Below are 16,604 nucleotides of genomic sequence, written 5' to 3'. Positions count from 1 at the left end.
TTCCCCTTCCTACCCGGCGCCGCCGCGCCCACCCCCTCTTCCCCCTCAGCCAATGGGAGGGCGGGAGGCGGGGGGGCGGGGCCGCGCGCTGATTGGCCGCCGGCGGGGGGGGGGGCGGGCGTGCGCGCGCAGCCGCGGTGGGCGGGGCCCGGGGGTCGCCGCCGCCGCCGCCGCCGCCGCTTCCTCCAAGGCCCCGGGGGCGACACCCCCCCCCCCCCCCCCCCCCCCGCGCTCCGTCGCCATGGAAACGGGGCCTCCCGCGCCCCCCCCGCGCCCCGCCCGGCCACGCCCCAAGGTGGCCCCCCCGCCCCCCCGCCCCCCGCTGGCCAATGGGGTGGCGGAACCCGCCGGGACCCCCCCCCTCCCCCCGCCGGCGGCCAATGGGGGCCCGCGGGGGTCAAAGGGCGCGGCGGGGTCGGGGGAGGCCGAGGCGAGGGCGGCGGCGGCCAATCGGGGGCCGGAAGGCGGCGGGGGGTCGGCGGCCGCCATCTTGGGGTCAACGGCCACCGGCGCGGGGTCGACGGCGGCCAACGAGGAGCCGGGAGCCCACGGGAGGTCAGTGGAAGCCATCTTGGGGCCAACGGCGGCCACTTCGGGGCCAACGGCGGCCAACGAGGAGCCAGGAGCCCATGGGAGGTCAGTGGAGGCCATCTGGGGGCCAACGGCGGCCACTTTGCGGCCAGTGGTGGCCACTTCGGTGTCAACGGTGGCCAACGAGGAGCCAGGAGCCCACGGGAGGTCAGTGGAGGCCATCTTGGGGCCAACGGCAGCCACTTTGCGGCCAATGGTGGCCACTTGGGAGTCAACGGTGGCCAACGCGGGGTCAACGACAGCCAACGCGGGGTTAACGGTGGCCAACGAGGAGCCAGGAGCCCATGGGAAGTCAGCAGCGGCCATCTTGGGGCCAACGGTGGCCACTTTGGGGTCAACGGTGGCCACTTCAGGGTCAACGGTGGCCACTTCGGAGTCAATGGTGGCCAACGCAGGGTCAACAACAGCCAACGCGGGGTTAACAGTGGCCAATGAGGAGCCAGGAGCCCATGGGAAGTCAGCAGCGGCCATCTTGGGGCCAGCGGTGGCCACTTCAGGGTCAACGGTGGCCACTTCGGGGTCAACAGCAGCCAACGAGGAGCCAGGAGCCCACGGGAGGTCAGTGGAGGCCATCTTGGGGCCAACAGTGGCCACTTCGGGGTCAGCGACGGCCACCGCGGGGTCAACGGTGGCCACCGTGGGGTCAACGGTGGCCAACGAGGAGCCAGAAGCCTGCGTGAGGTCAGCAGTGGCCATCTTGGGGTCAACGGTGACCAGCGCGGGGTCAAGAGTGGCCACCTCCGGGTCAATGGTGGCCAGCGTGGGGTCAACGGCAACCAATGAGGAGCCAGAAGCCCGTGGGACATCAATGACGGCCATCTTGAGCTCAACGGTGACCAGCGCGGGGTCAGCGGTAGCCACCTCCGGGTCGACGGTAGCCACTTCCGGGTCAATGGCGGCCGCCTCGGGGTCAACGGCGGCCACCGAGGAGCCAGAAGCCCACAGGAAGAGGAGGGCGGCCATCTTGGCGTCAACAACGGCCAATGTGGGGTCAACGGCGGCCAACGGAGAGTCAACGGAGACCAACGCGGGGTCAGCGGCGGCCAATGAGGAGCCGGAAGCCGGCGGGAGATCGGTGTCGGCCATCTTGGGGGCAACGGTGGCCGACGGAGAGCCGACAGAGCCCGGTAGAAGGCCGACGGTGACCAACGAGGAGGCGGAAGCCCGTGGGATGGCGACGGCGGCCATCTTGGGCTCAACGACAGCCAACGCGGGCTCGAGGGAGACCAACGCGGGGGCAACGGCGGCCAACGGGGAGCCAGCGGAGGCCGACGCGGCGTCAACGGCGGCCAATGAGGAGCCGGGGAGATTGGCGTCGGCCATCTTGGGGGCAACGGTGGCCGATGGAGAGCCGACAGAGCCCGGCCGAAGGCCGACGGTGACCAACGAGGAGGCGGAAGCCCGTGGGGTGGCGACGGCGGCCATCTTGGGCTCAACGATAGCCAACGTGGGCTTAAGGGAGACCAACGCGGGGGCAACAGCGGCCAACGAGGAGCCGGAGAGATCGTCGTCGGCCATCTTGGGGGCAACGGCGGCCGACGGAGAGCCGACAGAGCCCGGTAGAAGGTCGACGGCGACCAACGAGGCGGCGGGACCGGCGGCCTCCCCCCCGGCGGCCATCTTGGAGGCCGGCCCGTGTCAGGCCTGGCCGACGAGCGCTTGGGGGGCGCCGGGAGAGCGGAGCCTGGGGGGCCGGGGGTCGCAGGGCAGCCTGGGGCCCGGCATCCCGGGGCCGCGGGGGACGGAGCTGGACTCGGTGAGCGTCCTCTCGGGGACCCTGGAGTCGCTGGCGGGTCCCTTCCCCGACGACGGCAGCTCCGTGGGCTCCGACTCGGAGGCGGCCGGACCCTCCTATCGCCGCACCGACCGCTACGGCTTCCTGGGGGGCAGCCAGTACAGCCAGAGCCCGTGAGTCGCCCCACGGCGGGGGGGCTCCTGCCGCCCCACGGCGGGTGGGCTGCCTGCCCCCCTGCTCCCCCCCCCCCCGCAACGCGGCACCTCCGGGTTCCCCGGGAGGGAGGGGGGGGGGGCTGCGATCCCCCAGATGGGGGGCTGGGGGCGGCGGGGGGGGGTTGCGGTGGGGCTGGGGGGGTGCCTGGGGGGGTTGGGGGTGTGGGGACCCCCCAAAATGTGGGGCTGGGGGGGTGTTTGGGGGGGTTGGGGGTGTGAGGACCCCCCAGATGTGGGGCGGGGTGGGTGCTTGGGGGGATCTGTGGGGCTGGGGGGAGTCGGGACCCCCCAGATGTGGGGCTGGGGGGGGTGTTTGGGGGGGTTGGGGGAGTTGGGACCCCCAAAATGTGGGGCTGGGGGCGTGTTTGGGGGGGTTGGGGGAGTTGGGACCCCCCAGATGTGGGGCTGGGGGGGTGTTCGGGGGGGTTGGGGGTGTGCGGAGCCCCAAAATGTGGGGCTGGGTGGGTGCTTGGGGGGATCTGTGGGGCTGGGGGGAGTCGGGACCCCCCAGATGTGGGGCTGGGGGGGGTGTTTGGGGGGGTTGGGGGAGTTGGGACCCCCAAAATGTGGGGCTGGGGGCGTGTTTGGGGGGGTTGGGGGAGTTGGGACCCCCCAGATGTGGGGCTGGGGGGGTGTTCGGGGGGGTTGGGGGTGTGCGGAGCCCCAAAATGTGGGGCTGGGTGGGTGCTTGGGGGGATCTGTGGGGCTGGGGGGAGTCGGGACCCCCCAGATGTGGGGCTGGGGGGGGTGTTTGGGGGGGTTGGGGGAGTTGCGACCCCCAAAATGTGGGGCTGGGGGGGTGCCTGGGGGGGTTGGGGGTGTGGGGACCCCTCAAATGTGGGGCTGGGGGGGTGTTTGGGGGGGTTGGGGGTGTGAGGACCCCCCAGATGTGGGGCGGGGTGGGTGCTTGGGGGGATCTGTGGGGCTGGGGGGAGTCGGGACCCCCCAGATGTGGGGCTGCGGGGGTGTTTGGGGGGGTTGGGGGAGTTGGGACCCCCAAAATGTGGGGCTGGGGGGGTGCCCAGGAGGGATCTGTGGGGCTGGGGGGAGTTGGGACCCCCAAGATATGGGGCTGGGTGGGTGCCCAGGAGGGATCTGTGGGGCTGGGGGGAGTTGGGACCCCCCAGATGTGGGGCTGGGGGGCTGTTTGGGGGGGTTGGGGGAGTTGGGACCCCCCAAAATGTGGGGCTGTGGGGGTGCCTGGGGGGGGTTGGGGGTGTGGGGACCCCCCAAATGTGGGGCTGGGGGGTGTGGGGATCCCCAAAATGTGGGGCTGGGTGGGTGCCCAGGAGGGATCTGTGGGGCTGGGGGGACTTGTGGCCGCCCAGATGTGGGGCTGGGTGGGTACTTGGGGGGATCTGTGGGGCTGGGGGGAGTCGGGACCCCCGAGATGTGGGGCTGGGGTCGGCGGGGAGGGGCTCGCTGTGGGGCTGGGTGGGTGCCCGGGGGGGAATCTGTGGGGCTGGAGGGTGTGGGGCCCCCCAACCGCCCCCTGCCCCCCAGGGAGAGCTCGGTGCCCGTGGATGTGGGGCGGCAGCGGGAGCTGAAGTGGCTGGAGATGTTCAACCACTGGGACAAGTGGCTCTCGCGCCGCTACCAGAAGGTGGGTCCTGCCCCATAGCGGCTTGGGGGGGTGGGGGGGGGGGTGTCCTGACCCATAGCGGGCTGGGGGGGGGGGGGGGGCGGATATTACCACCCGGGAGGGGATTCTGGGGGGTTTTCCGCCCCATAGAAGGGTCCGAGGGGGGTTTCCCTGCCTCATACAGGTCTTGGGGGTGTTCTGCTGCCCCATAGCAGGGTCAGGGGGGCTCCTCCTGCCCCATAGAAGGGTTTGGGGGGCTCTCCCGCCCCATAGAGAGGTTGGGGGGGGGTTTCTCTGCCCTATAGATAGGTCTTGGGGGCATTCTCCTCCCCATAGCGGGGTTGCGGGGGGTTTCCTGCCCCATAGAAGGGTTTGGGGGGGTACCTCCTGCCCCATAGAAGGGTTTGGGGGGGTATTTCCTGCCCCATAGAAAGGTTTGGAGAGGTTTCTTTGCCCCATGACAGGACTTGGGGGTATTCTCCTGCCCCATAGCGGGGTTGGGGGGGCTTCTTCCTGCCCCATAGAAGGGTTTGGGGGGTTTTCCTGCCCCATAGAGGGCTTTGGTGGGGGGTTCTGCCCTATAGCAGGTGCTGGGGGCCTTTTTCTCCCCATAGCAGCGTGAGAGGGATTCTTCCTGCCCCATAGAAGGGGTTGGGGGGGGTCGTTCTGCCCCACAGCGGACCCTGGGGAGTTTCTGCTGCCCCATAGGTGGGTTTGGGGGGGTTCTCCTGCCCCATAGCAGGCCGCGGGGGGTGCATCTGCCTGACGGTGGGGGCCGTGGGTCTCGCTGTGGGTCTGGCCGTGGGTCTCACCGTGGCTCTCTCCATCTCTCCGTCTCGCCCCACGTCTCTCCGTCCGTGGGTCCTGCGGTGGGTCTCGCCGTGGGTCCGTCCATCCGTGGGTCTCGCCGTGGGTCTCTCCGTCCATCGGTCTCTCCGTGGATCTCTCCGTCCGTGGGTCCATCCGTCTGTGGGTCTCGCCGTGGGTCTCGCCGTGGGTCCATCTGTTGGTCTCGCTGTGGGTCCTGCCGTGGGTCTGTTCATCCGTGGGTCGATCTATGGGTCCTGCTGTGGGTCTGGCTGCGGGTTTGTCCATCCGTGGGTCTCACCATGGGTCTGTCCACCTGTGGGTCGTGCCGTGGGTCGTGCCGTGGGTCGTGCCATGGGTCCTGCTGTGGGTTTGTCCATCTGTGGGTCCATCTGTGGGTCCTGCCGTGGGTCTCACCGTGCTTCCTGCTGTCTGTGGGTCCTGCCGTGGGTCTGGCTGTGGGTCTGTCCATCCGTGGGTCCTGCCGTGGGCCTCACTGTGCTTCCCACTGTCTGTGGGTCCCGCCGTGGGTCTGGCTGTGGGTTTGTCCATCTGTGGGTCCGTCTGTGGGTCCTGCCGTGGGTCTCACTGTGGTTCCCGCTGTCTGTGGGTCCCGCTGTGGGTCTGGCTGTGGGTTTGTCCATCTGTGGGTCCATCTGTGGGTCCTACCGTGGGTCTCACTGTGGTTCCCGCTGTCTGTGGGTCCCGCCGTGGGTCTGGCTGCGGGTTTGTCCATCCGTGGGTCCTGCCGTGGGCCTCACTGTGCTTCCCACTGTCTGTGGGTCCCGCCGTGGGTCTGGCTGTGGGTTTGTCCATCCATGGGTCCTGCCATGGGTCCTGCTGTGGGTCTCACCATGGTTCCCGCTGTCTGTGGGTCCCGCCGTGGGTCTGGCTGTGGGTTTGTCCATCTGTGGGTCCTGCCGTGGGTCTCACTGTGGTTCCCGCTGTCTGTGGGTCCCGCCGTGGGTCCCGCCGTGGGTCTGGCTGCGGGTTTGTCCATCCGTGGGTCCTGCCGTGGGTCTTGCTGTGCTTCCCACTGTCTGTGGGTCCCGCCGTGGGTCTGGCTGTGGGTTTGTCCATCCATGGGTCCTGCCATGGGTCCTGCTGTGGGTCTCACCGTGCTTCCTGCTGTCTGTGGGTCCCGCCGTGGGTCCTGCCGTGGGTCTGGCTGCGGGTTTGTCCATCCGTGGGTCCTGCCGTGGGTCTCGCTGTGCTTCCCGCTGTCTGTGGGTCCCGCCGTGGGTCCCGCCGTGGGTCCTGCCGTGGGTCTGGCTGTGGGTTTGTCCATCCGTGGGTCCTGCCGTGGGTCTCACCGTGCTTCCCGCTGTCTGTGGGTCCCGCCGCGGGCCTCACCGTGCTTCCCGCTGCCCGTGGGTCGCGCCGTGGGTCTCCCCGTGCCTCCCGCCCGCCGTGGGTCGCGCCGTGGGGCAGGTGAAGCTGCGCTGCCGCAAGGGCATCCCCTCCTCGCTGCGGGCGCGGGCCTGGCAGCTGCTGTCCCACAGCCAGGCGCTGCTGGACGCCAACCCCGGCCTCTTCCAGGTGGGTGGCCGGGGCGGGGCCGGGGTGTGGCCGGGGCGGGGCCGGGGCGGGGCCGGTGACGTCACCCCCGGGCCCTTTCCCCAGGAGCTGGAGCGGGCGCCGGGGGAGCCGCGGTGGCTGGAGGCCATCGAGAAGGACCTGCACCGCCAGTTCCCCTTCCACGAGATGTTCGTCGCCCGCGGGGGGCACGGGTAGGACACGCCCACCGGCCACGCCCCGGGGACACGCCCACCCCCCCCGGCGACACGCCCACCCCCCCCGGCGACACGCCCAGCCGGGGACACGCCCGCTAAAGGGCCTCCCCCCCCCCCCCCCCCCAACAACCACCCGCAAAGCGTGGCTGTGAATGGGGAGGCGCGGGAAAGCCACGCCCCCAGGGTGGAGCCACGCCCCCTCCCCCCGCTGGCCACGCCCCCCACCATTCCGGGGTGGCTCCTCCCACTCTGGGTTGGGCCCCGCCCCCTTTGGCTTGGCTCCTCCCCCTTGGGGGCTGGCCACGCCCCCTCCTCGTTGGCCCCTCCCCTTTGGCAACTCCCCCTTGGGGTTGGCCACGCCCCCTCCCCTTTGGCCCCTCCCCCTTTGCCTTGGCTCCTCCCCTTCCCGTTGGCTCCTCCCCCTCTGGGATGGCCCCTCCCCCTTTGGCTTGGATCCTCCCCCTCCCCATTGGCTCCTCCCCCTTGGGGCTTGGCCACACCCCCTCCTCGTTGGCTCCTCCCCCTCCCCATTGGCTCCTCCCTCAGCTTGGCCACACCCCCTTTGGCTTACCCCCATTGGCTCCTCCCCCTCTGGGATGGCCCCTCCCCCTTTGGCTTGGCTCCTCCCCCTTGGGGGCTGGCCACGCCCCCTCCTCGTTGGCTCCTCCCCCTCCCTTTGGCTCCTCCCCCTTGGGGTTGGCCACGCCCCTTCTCGTTGGCTCCTCCCCCCTTTGGCTCCTCCCCCTTTGCCTTGGCTCCTCCCCTTCCCGTTGGCTCCTCCCCCTCTGGGATGGCCGCTCCCCCTTTGGCTTGGATCCTCCCCCTCCCCATTGGCTCCTCCCCCTTGGGGCTTGGCCACACCCCCTCCTCGTTGGCTCCTCCCCCTCTGGGATGGCCCCACCCCCTTTGGCTTGGCTCCTCCCCCTTGGGGATTGGCCACGCCCCCTCCTCGTTGGCCCCTCCCCTTTGGCTCCTCCCCCTTGGGGTTGGCCATGCCCCCTCCTCGTTGGCTCCTCCCCCCTTTGGCTCCTCCCCCTTTGTCTTGGCTCCTCCCCCTCTGGGATGGCCCCTCCCCCTTTGGCTTGGCTCCTCCCACTCCCCATTGGCTCCTCCCCCTTGGGGGCTGGCCACGCCCCCTCCTCGTTGGCTCCTCCCCCTCCCCTTTGGCCCCTCCCCCTTCGCCTTGGCTCCTCCCCTTCCCATTGGCTCCTCCCCCTCTGGGATGGCCCCTCCCCCTTTGGCTTGGCTCCTCCCACTCCCCATTGGCTCCTCCCCCTTGGGGGTTGGCCACACCCCCTCCTCGTTGGCCCCTCCCCTTTGGCTCCTCCCCCTTGGGCTTGGCCACACCCCCTCGTCGTTGGCTCCTCCCCCTCCCCATTGGCTCCTCCCTCGGCTTGGCCACACCCCCTTTGGCTTACCCCCATTGGCTCCTCCCCCTCCCCTTTGGCCCCACCCCCTTGGCTTGACTCCTCCCACTCCCCACTGGCTCCTCCCCCGCTTTGGCCACCCCCCCTTTGTGTCCCCCCCTCCCATTGGCTCCTCCCCCTTTGGGTTGGCTCCTCCCCTTGCCCATTGGCCCCTCCCCCTCCCTCCTGCCCCCCCCCCCCCCCCCTTTCCTTTGCGCTCTCTGACTCCTCCCCTCCCGGCCCCGCCCGGCCCCGCCCGCAGGCAGCAGGACCTGTACCGCGTGCTCAAGGCCTACACCGTCTACCGGCCCCAGGAGGGCTACTGCCAGGCCCAGGCCCCCGTGGCCGCCGTCCTCCTCATGCACATGCCCGCCGAGGTGAGGTCACGGGGTCACCGGGTCACCGGGGGGGGTCACCGGGGGGGGTCACCGGGCGCTTGGAGGGGGGGGGGGGTCACGGCGGGCCTGGGGGAGGGAGGGGGGCTGCGGGGAGGTTGGGGGGACGTGGGGGGAGTTGGGGAGGTTGGGGGGTGGGGGGGGGGGGAGGTTGGGGGGGGGTGGTTCCCGGAGGCCGGGGTCCCCCCGCTGACCCCCCCTCCCCCGCCCCTCCCCTCCCCCCCCCCCCCAGCAAGCCTTCTGGTGCCTGGTGCAGATCTGCGAGAAATACCTGCCCGGCTACTACAGCGCCGGCCTGGTGAGGGTTCGGGGCTCGGGGGGGGCAACGGGGGGCAACGAGGGGGGGTTGGGGGTCAACGGGGGCCAACGGGGGTCAATAGGAGTCAACGGGGGCCAGCGGTGGTCCGTGGATGTCAGTGGGGGTCAATGGTCGTCAATGGGGGCAACAGGAGGCCGTGGGTCAATGGGGGTCAATGGGGGCCAATGTGGGGGGGATGGGGGTCAACGGGGGCCAACGGGGGCCAGTGGGGGTCAATAGGGGTCAACGGGGGCCAGCGGTGGTCCATGGATGTCAGTGGGGGTCAACGGGGGTCAATGGTCGTCAATGGGGGCAACAGGAGGCCGTGGGTCAATGGGCGTCAATGGGGGCCAATGTGGGGGGGACGGGGGCCAACAGGGGCCAGCGGGGGTCAATAGGGGTCAACGGGGGCCAGCGGTGGTCCATGGATGTCAGTGGGGGTCAACGGGGGTCAATGGTCGTCAATGGGGGCAACAGGAGGCCGTGGGTCAATGGGGGTCAATGGGGGCCAATGTGGGGGGGATGGGGGTCAACGGGGGCCAACGGGGGCCAGTGGGGGTCAATAGGGGTCAACGGGGGCCAGCGGTGGTCCATGGATGTCAGTGGGGGTTAACGGGGCTCAATGGTCATCAATCGGGGCAACAGGAGGCCGTGGGTCAATGGGCGTCAATGGGGGCCAATGTGGGGGGGACGGGGGCCAACGGGGGCCAGCGGGGGTCAATAGGGGTCAACGGGGGCCGGCGGTGGTCCATGGATGTCAGTGGGGGTCAACGGGGGTCAATGGTCGTCAATGGGGGCAACAGGAGGCCGTGGGTCAATGGGCGTCAATGGGGGCCAATGGGGGGGGGATGGGGGTCAACGGGGGCCAACGGGGGCCAGCGGGGGTCAATAGGGGTCAACGGGGGCCGGCGGTGGTCCGTGGATGTCAGTGGGGGTCAACGGGGGTCAATGGTCGTCAATGGGGGCAACAGGAGGCCGTGGGTCAATGGGGCTCAATGGGGGTCGATGGTGGCCAATGGTCGTCAATGGGGGCCAATGGTGGTCAACAGGAGGCCGTGGGTCGATGGGGGTCAGTGGGATGTGATGGTGGTCAATGGGGGTCAACGGGGGCCAGTGGTGGTCCATGGGGGTCCATGGTGGTCAATGGGGGTCAATGAGGGTCAATGGGGGTCCATGGTGGCCAATGGAAGTCAATGAAAGTCAACGGTGGTCAATAGTGGTCAGTGGTGGTCCGTGGGGGCTCAGCGGTGCTCCATGGGGGTCAATGGGGGTCTGTGGTGGTCAATGGAGGTCGCTGGTTGTTAATAGTGGTCTATGGTGGTCCATGGTGGTCCGTGGTGGTCCATGGGGGATCAACGGTGGTCAATAGTGGTCCATGGTGGTCCATGGGGGCTCAGTGGTGGCCCATGGGGCTCAGTGGTGGTCCATGGGGGTCAAGGGGGGTCCGTGGTGGTCAATGGGGGTCAATGGGAGTCAATGGGGGTCCGTGGGGGTCAATGGAGGTCGGTGGTTGTCAATAGTGGTCAATGGTGGCCAGTGGTGGTCAATGGGGATCAGTGGTGGTCCATGGGGGTCCATGGGGGTCAATGGGGGTCAATGGAGCTTAATGGTCGTCAATAGTGGTCAATGGTGGTCCATGGTGGTCCATGGGGGGTCAACGGTGGTCAATGGTGGTCAATAGTGGTCCATGGTGGTCCATGGGGGCTCAGTGGTGGTCCATGGGGCTCAGTGGTGGTCCATGGGGGTCAAGGGGGGTCCGTGGTGGTCAATGGGGGTCAATGGGAGTCAAGGGGGGGTCCGTGGTGGTCAATGGGGGTCAATGGGAGTCAATGGGGGTCCGTGGGGGTCAATGGAGGTCGGTGGTTGTCAATAGTGGTCAATGGTGGTCAGTGGTGGTCAATGGGGGTCAGTGGTGGTCCATGGGGGTTAATGGGGGTCGATGGAGGTTAATGGTCGTCAATAGTGGTCAATGGTGGTCCATGGTGGTCCATGGGGGGTCAACGGTGGTCAATGGTGGTCAATAGTGGTCCATGGTGGTCCATGGGGGCTCAGTGGTGGTCCATGGAGGCCAATGGAGGTCCACGGTGGTCCGTGGTGGTCAATGGAGGTCCATGGTGGTCCGTGGTGGTCAACGGGGGTCAAGGGGGGTTCCGTGGGGGTCAATGGGGGTCCGCAGAGGCCACTGAAGGAGGGCGGCGGTCAAGGGAGGGGGCCGACGGATGGGTCCGTGGGGCCGCGTGGGGGGCCGGAGGAGGCGGGGCCCCCCCTGACGCGCCCCGTTGCCCCCCCAGGAGGCGGTGCAGCTGGACGGGGAGGTGTTCGGGGCGCTGCTGCGCCGCGCGGCCCCCGCCGCCCACCGGCACCTGCGGCGCTTCCGGGTGGAGCCGGTGCTTTACCTGACGGAGTGGTTCATGTGCATCTTCGCCCGCAGCCTGCCCTGGGCCGCCGTCCTGCGCGTCTGGGACATGTTCTTCTGCGAGGGTAGGGGCCACGGCGGGGACACGGGGACACGGGGACACGGGGGGGGGCACGGGGACACGGGGGGACATGGGGGGATGGGGGGACATGGGGGGATGGGGGGACACGGGGACATGGGGACATGGGGTCTGGGAGATGTTCTTCTGCGAGGGTAGGGGGCACGGGGGGGACACGGGGACACGGGGACACACGGGGGGACATGGGGACGCGGGGGGGGACATGGGGACATGGGGACACGGGGACACAGGGGGACATGGGGACACAGGGACATGGGTCTGGGACATGTTCTTCTGCAAGGGTAGGGGGCACGGGGGGACACGGGGACACGGGGACACGGGGGGACATGGGGACGCGGGGGGGGACATGGGGACACAGGGACACAGGGACACGGGGGGACATGGGGGGACATGGGGACACGGGGACAGGGGGACATGGGGACATGGGGTCTGGGAGATGTTCTTCTGCGAGGGTAGGGGGCACGGGGGGGACACGGGGACACGGGGACACGGGGGGGGACATGGGGACACGGGGGGACACAGGGACACGGGGGGACATGGGGGGACATGGGGGGACATGGGGGGACATGGGGACACGGGGACACAGGGGGACGTGGGGACACGGGGACACGGGTCTGGGACATGTTCTTCTGCAAGGGTAGGGGGCACGGGGGGGACCCGGGGACACGGGGGGACACGGGGACACGGGGGGGACATGGGGACATGGGGACACAGGGGGACATGGGGACATGGGGTCTGGGACATGTTCTTCTGCGAGGGTAGGGGGCACGGGGGGGACACGGGGACACGGGGGGACATGGGGACGCGGGGGGGGACATGGGGACACGGGGACACAGGGGGACGTGGGGACATGGGGTCTGGGAGATGTTCTGCGAGGGTAGGGGGCACGGGGGGGACACGGGGACACGGGGACACGGGGGGGGACATGGGGACACGAGAGGACACGGGGGGACACGGGGACACGGGGGGACATGGGGACGCGGGGGGGGACATGGGGACATGGGGACACGGGGACACAGGGGGACATGGGGACACGGGGACATGGGTCTGGGACATGTTCTTCTGCAAGGATAGGGGGCACGGGGGGGACACGGGGGGGGACACGGGGGGACACGGGGACACAGGGACATGGGGGGGGACATGGGGGGATGGGGGGACACAGGGACACGGGGGGACATGGGGGGACGGGGGGACACGGGGACACAGGGGGACATGGGGACATGGGGACACGAGGTCTGGGAGATGTTCTTCTGCGAGGGTAGGGGACACGGGGGGACACAGGGACACGGGGACATGGGGGGACACTGGGACACAGGGACATGGGGTCTGGCAGATGTTCTTCTGTGAGGGTAGGGGGCACAGGGGGGACACGGGGACACGGGGGGGACACGGGGGGACACGGGGACACAGGGACATGGGGGGGGACATGGGGACACGGGGACATGGGGTCTGGGACACGTTATTCTGCGAGGGTAGGGGGCACAGGGGGGACACGGGGACACGGGGACACGGGGGGGGACGTGGGGACATGGGGGGACACAGGGACATGGGGACACGGGGACACAGGGTCTGGGACATGTTCTTCTATGAGGGTAGGGGGGGTAGGGGGCACGGGGACACGGGGACATGGGGACATGGGGACATGGGGTCTGGGACACGTTCTTCTGCGAGGGTAGGGGGCACGGGGGGGACACGGGGACACGGGGACATGGGGGGGACACGGGGACACAGGGACACGGGGGGACACAGGGACATGAGGACACGGCGTCTGGGACATGTTCTTCTGCAAGGGTAGGGGGCACGGGGACAGGGGGACATGGGGACACGGGGGGGACACGGGGACACGGGGTGACATGGGGACACGGGGACGTGGGGGGGACACGGGGGGACACGGGGACACGGGGACATGTTCTTCTGCGAGGGTAGGGGACACGGGGACATGGGGACACGGGGGGACACGGGGGGACACGGGGACACGGGGTCTGGGCCACGTCCTTCTGCGAGGGAACATGGGGACACGGGGGGACAGGAGGGACATGGGGACACGGGGGATTTGGGGGGACACGGGGGGACACGGGGGGACACCCGGGGTCTGGGACATGGGCCCCGTCTCCACCTCCCCCGCCCTGGTCCCTGCCCCCGTTCCGTGCCCAAGGTCTGGGCTCCGGGGGCTGGAGCCGTGGCCCGTGTCCGTCTCCAACGTCCGCGTCCTTCACCCCTGGCCCGCGTCCACGGCCCCACGTCCACGTCCCACGTCCCCCATCTCCACGTCCCCCGTCCCGTATCCGTGTCCCATGTCCACGTCCACGTCCCCACGTCCCCCATCTCCACGTCCCCCGTCCCGTATCCGTGTCCCGCGTCCACGTCCCACGTTCGTGTGCACGTCCTACATCCATGTCCCGTGTCCCACATCCCGTACCCATGTCCCCACGTCCCACATCCATGTCCCACATCCACGTCCCCACATCCCACGTCTTCATGTCCCACGTCCCGTATCCACGTCCCACGTCCATGTCCCACGCCCCATATCCATGTCCCACGTCCGTGTCCACGTCCCCACGTCCCGCGTCTTCGTGTCACCACCCCACATCTACGTCCCACGTCCATGTCCCTGTCCCGTCCCACATCTTCATGTCCCCATGTCCCACATCCACGTCCCACATCCACGTCCCACATCCACGTCCCACATCCACGTCCATGTCCCCACATCCCACGTCCGTCCCCACGTCTCCATGTCCCATGTCCCGTATCCACGTCCCACGTCCGTGTCCACATCCCCATGTCCCATGTCTTCATGTCCCACATCCCATATCCACGTCCCACATCCATGTCCGCACGTCCCTGTCCACGTCCCACGTCCGTGTCCCATGTCCCCACATCCGTGTCCACGTCTCATGTCCCCTATCCACGTCCCACATCCGTGTCCATGTCCCCACATCCCACGTCCATGTCCCACGTCCCCACGTCCCACATCCACGTCCCACGTCCCCGTATCCACATCCCACGTCCGTCCCCATGTCCCCACGTCCCACATCCATGTCCCCATGTCCCACATCCACGTCCCACGTCCGTCCCCATGTCCCCACGTCCCACATCCCACGTCCCCACGTCCCGTATCCACATCCCACGTCTGTCCCCATGTCCCCACGTCCCACATCCACGCCCCACGTCCCACATCCACGTCCCACGTCCGTCCCCACGTCCCCCATCCCACGTCCCACGTCCCGTATCCACGTCCCACGTCCGTCCCCATGTCCCCACGTCCCACATCCACGTCCCACGTCCCGTATCCACATCCCACGTCCGTCCCCACGTCCCGTATCCACGTCCCACGTCCGTCCCCACGTCCCCACGTCCCACATCCACGTCCCACGTCCCGTATCCACGTCCCACGTCCGTCCCCATGTCCCCACGTCCCACATCCACGTCCCACGTCCGTCCCCACGTCCCCACGTCCCACGTCCCACGTCCCGTGTCCACATCCCACATCCGTCCCCATGTCCCCACGTCCCACATCCACGTCCCACGTCCTATATCCACGTCCCACGTCCGTCCCCACGTCCCCACGTCCCACGTCCCGTATCCACGTCCCACGTCCATCCCCACGTACCACATCCCACGTCCCACATCCCATATCCATATCCCACGTCCGTCCCCATGTCCCCACGTCCCACGTCCACGTCCCACGTCCCGTATCCACGTCCCACGTCCGTCCCCACGTCCCACGTCCCGTATCCACATCCCACGTCCGTCCCCACGTCCCCACGTCCCACATCCACGTCCCACATCCCGTATCCACGTCCCACGTCCGTCCCCATGTCCCCACGTCCCACATCCACGTCCCACGTCCCGTATCCACATCCCACGTCCGTCCCCATGTCCCCACGTCCCACGTCCATGTCCCATGTCCCCACGTCCCCACGTCCCACATCCCACGTCCCCACGTCCCGTATCCACGTCCCACGTCCGTCCCCACGTCCCACATCCACGTCCCACGTCCCGTATCCACGTCCCACGTCCCGTATCCACGTCCCCACGTCCCCGTCCCCGCGTCCCCCCCCCCCGCCGACGCCCCGCCGTGTCCCCCCCAGGGGTGAAGATCATGTTCCGCGTGGGGCTGGTGCTGCTGCGCCAGGCGCTGGGGACCCCCGAGAAGCTGCGGAGCTGCCAGGGGATGTACGAGACCATGGAGCGGCTGCGCAGCGTCCCCCCCCCCGGGGCTGAGCGAGGACGCCCTGGTGCAGCAGGTGGGGACGCGGGGACACGGGGGGGGACGGGGGGGGGGACAGGGACACGGGGGGACAAGGGGACGGGGGGGACGTGGGGGGACACGGGGGATTTGAGGGGACACAGGGACACGGGGGGACACGGGGGGGGACAGGGGGACAGGGAGGGACAGGAGGGACACGGGGGGGCAGGGGACGGGGGGGACGTGGGGGGACAGGGGGACATAGGGGGATACGGGGGGACAGGAGGGACATGGGGACATGCATTTGAGGGGACACGGGGGGACAAGGAGACAGGGGGATGGGGGGGATGTGGGGGGACACAGGGACACGGGGACATGGGGGGATACGGGGGGACATGGGGACATGGGGGATTTGAGGGGACAGGGGGATATGGGGGGACAGTGGGGACAGGGGGTACACGGGGGGACAGGGGGGACGTGGGGACATGGGGACAGGGGGGACAGGGGACACAGGGGGACAGGAGGGACATGGGGACACAGGGGGACATGGGGGGACGGGGGGGACGGGGGGGACATGGGGGGACACAGGACACGGGGGACACGGGGGGACATGGGGGGACAGGAGGGCCACGGGGACACGGGGGATTTGAGGGGACATGGGGGGACACAGGGGGACGGGGGGGACAGGAAGGACACAGGGACACGGGGGGACAAGGGGACAGGGGGGATGTGGGGAGACAAGGGGACATGGGGACATGGGGGGACATGGGGACACGGGGTATTTGAGGGGACATGGGGGGACAGGAGGACATGGGGGGACATGGGGGGACATGGGGGACACAGGGACAGGGGGGACGTGGGGAGACAAGGGGACATGGGGACACGGGGGATTTGAGGGGACACGGGGACACGGGGGGACAGTGGGGACATGGGGACACGGGGGATTTGAGGGGACACGGGGGAACATGGGGACATGGGGACACGGGGGGACGTGGGGGGACATGGGGACACGGGGGATTTGAGGGGACATGGGGGGACAGGGGGGGACAGGGGGACAGGAGGGGATGGGGGGGACACAGGGACATGGGGGGACAAGGGGACACGGGGGGACATGGGGGGACAGGAGGGATTTGAGGGGACACGGGGGGAACATGGGGG

The 16,604-nt window shown here is 69.3% G+C and overlaps 1 protein-coding gene across 1 annotated transcript; it reads left to right on the top strand.

The window, feature by feature from the left end:
* Nucleotides 1–230: 230 nt before the first annotated feature.
* LOC141737190 (uncharacterized) lies at nt 231–15,504 on the top strand (the record flags this gene model as incomplete). The annotated part of the gene is made up of 8 exons (XM_074571831.1): nt 231–2,499; nt 4,045–4,144; nt 6,362–6,469; nt 6,554–6,660; nt 8,332–8,446; nt 8,697–8,762; nt 11,054–11,243; nt 15,349–15,504. Coding segments are annotated over exons 1-8 (3,100 nt in total), but the record flags the coding sequence as incomplete, so codon positions are not given.
* Nucleotides 15,505–16,604: the final 1,100 nt, after the last annotated feature.

This window comes from Larus michahellis, unplaced genomic scaffold (assembly GCF_964199755.1).
Source record: "Larus michahellis unplaced genomic scaffold, bLarMic1.1 SCAFFOLD_465, whole genome shotgun sequence".
Classification (NCBI taxonomy): domain Eukaryota; kingdom Metazoa; phylum Chordata; class Aves; order Charadriiformes; family Laridae; genus Larus; species Larus michahellis.
This window is presented reverse-complemented; position numbering and strand designations above follow the sequence as displayed.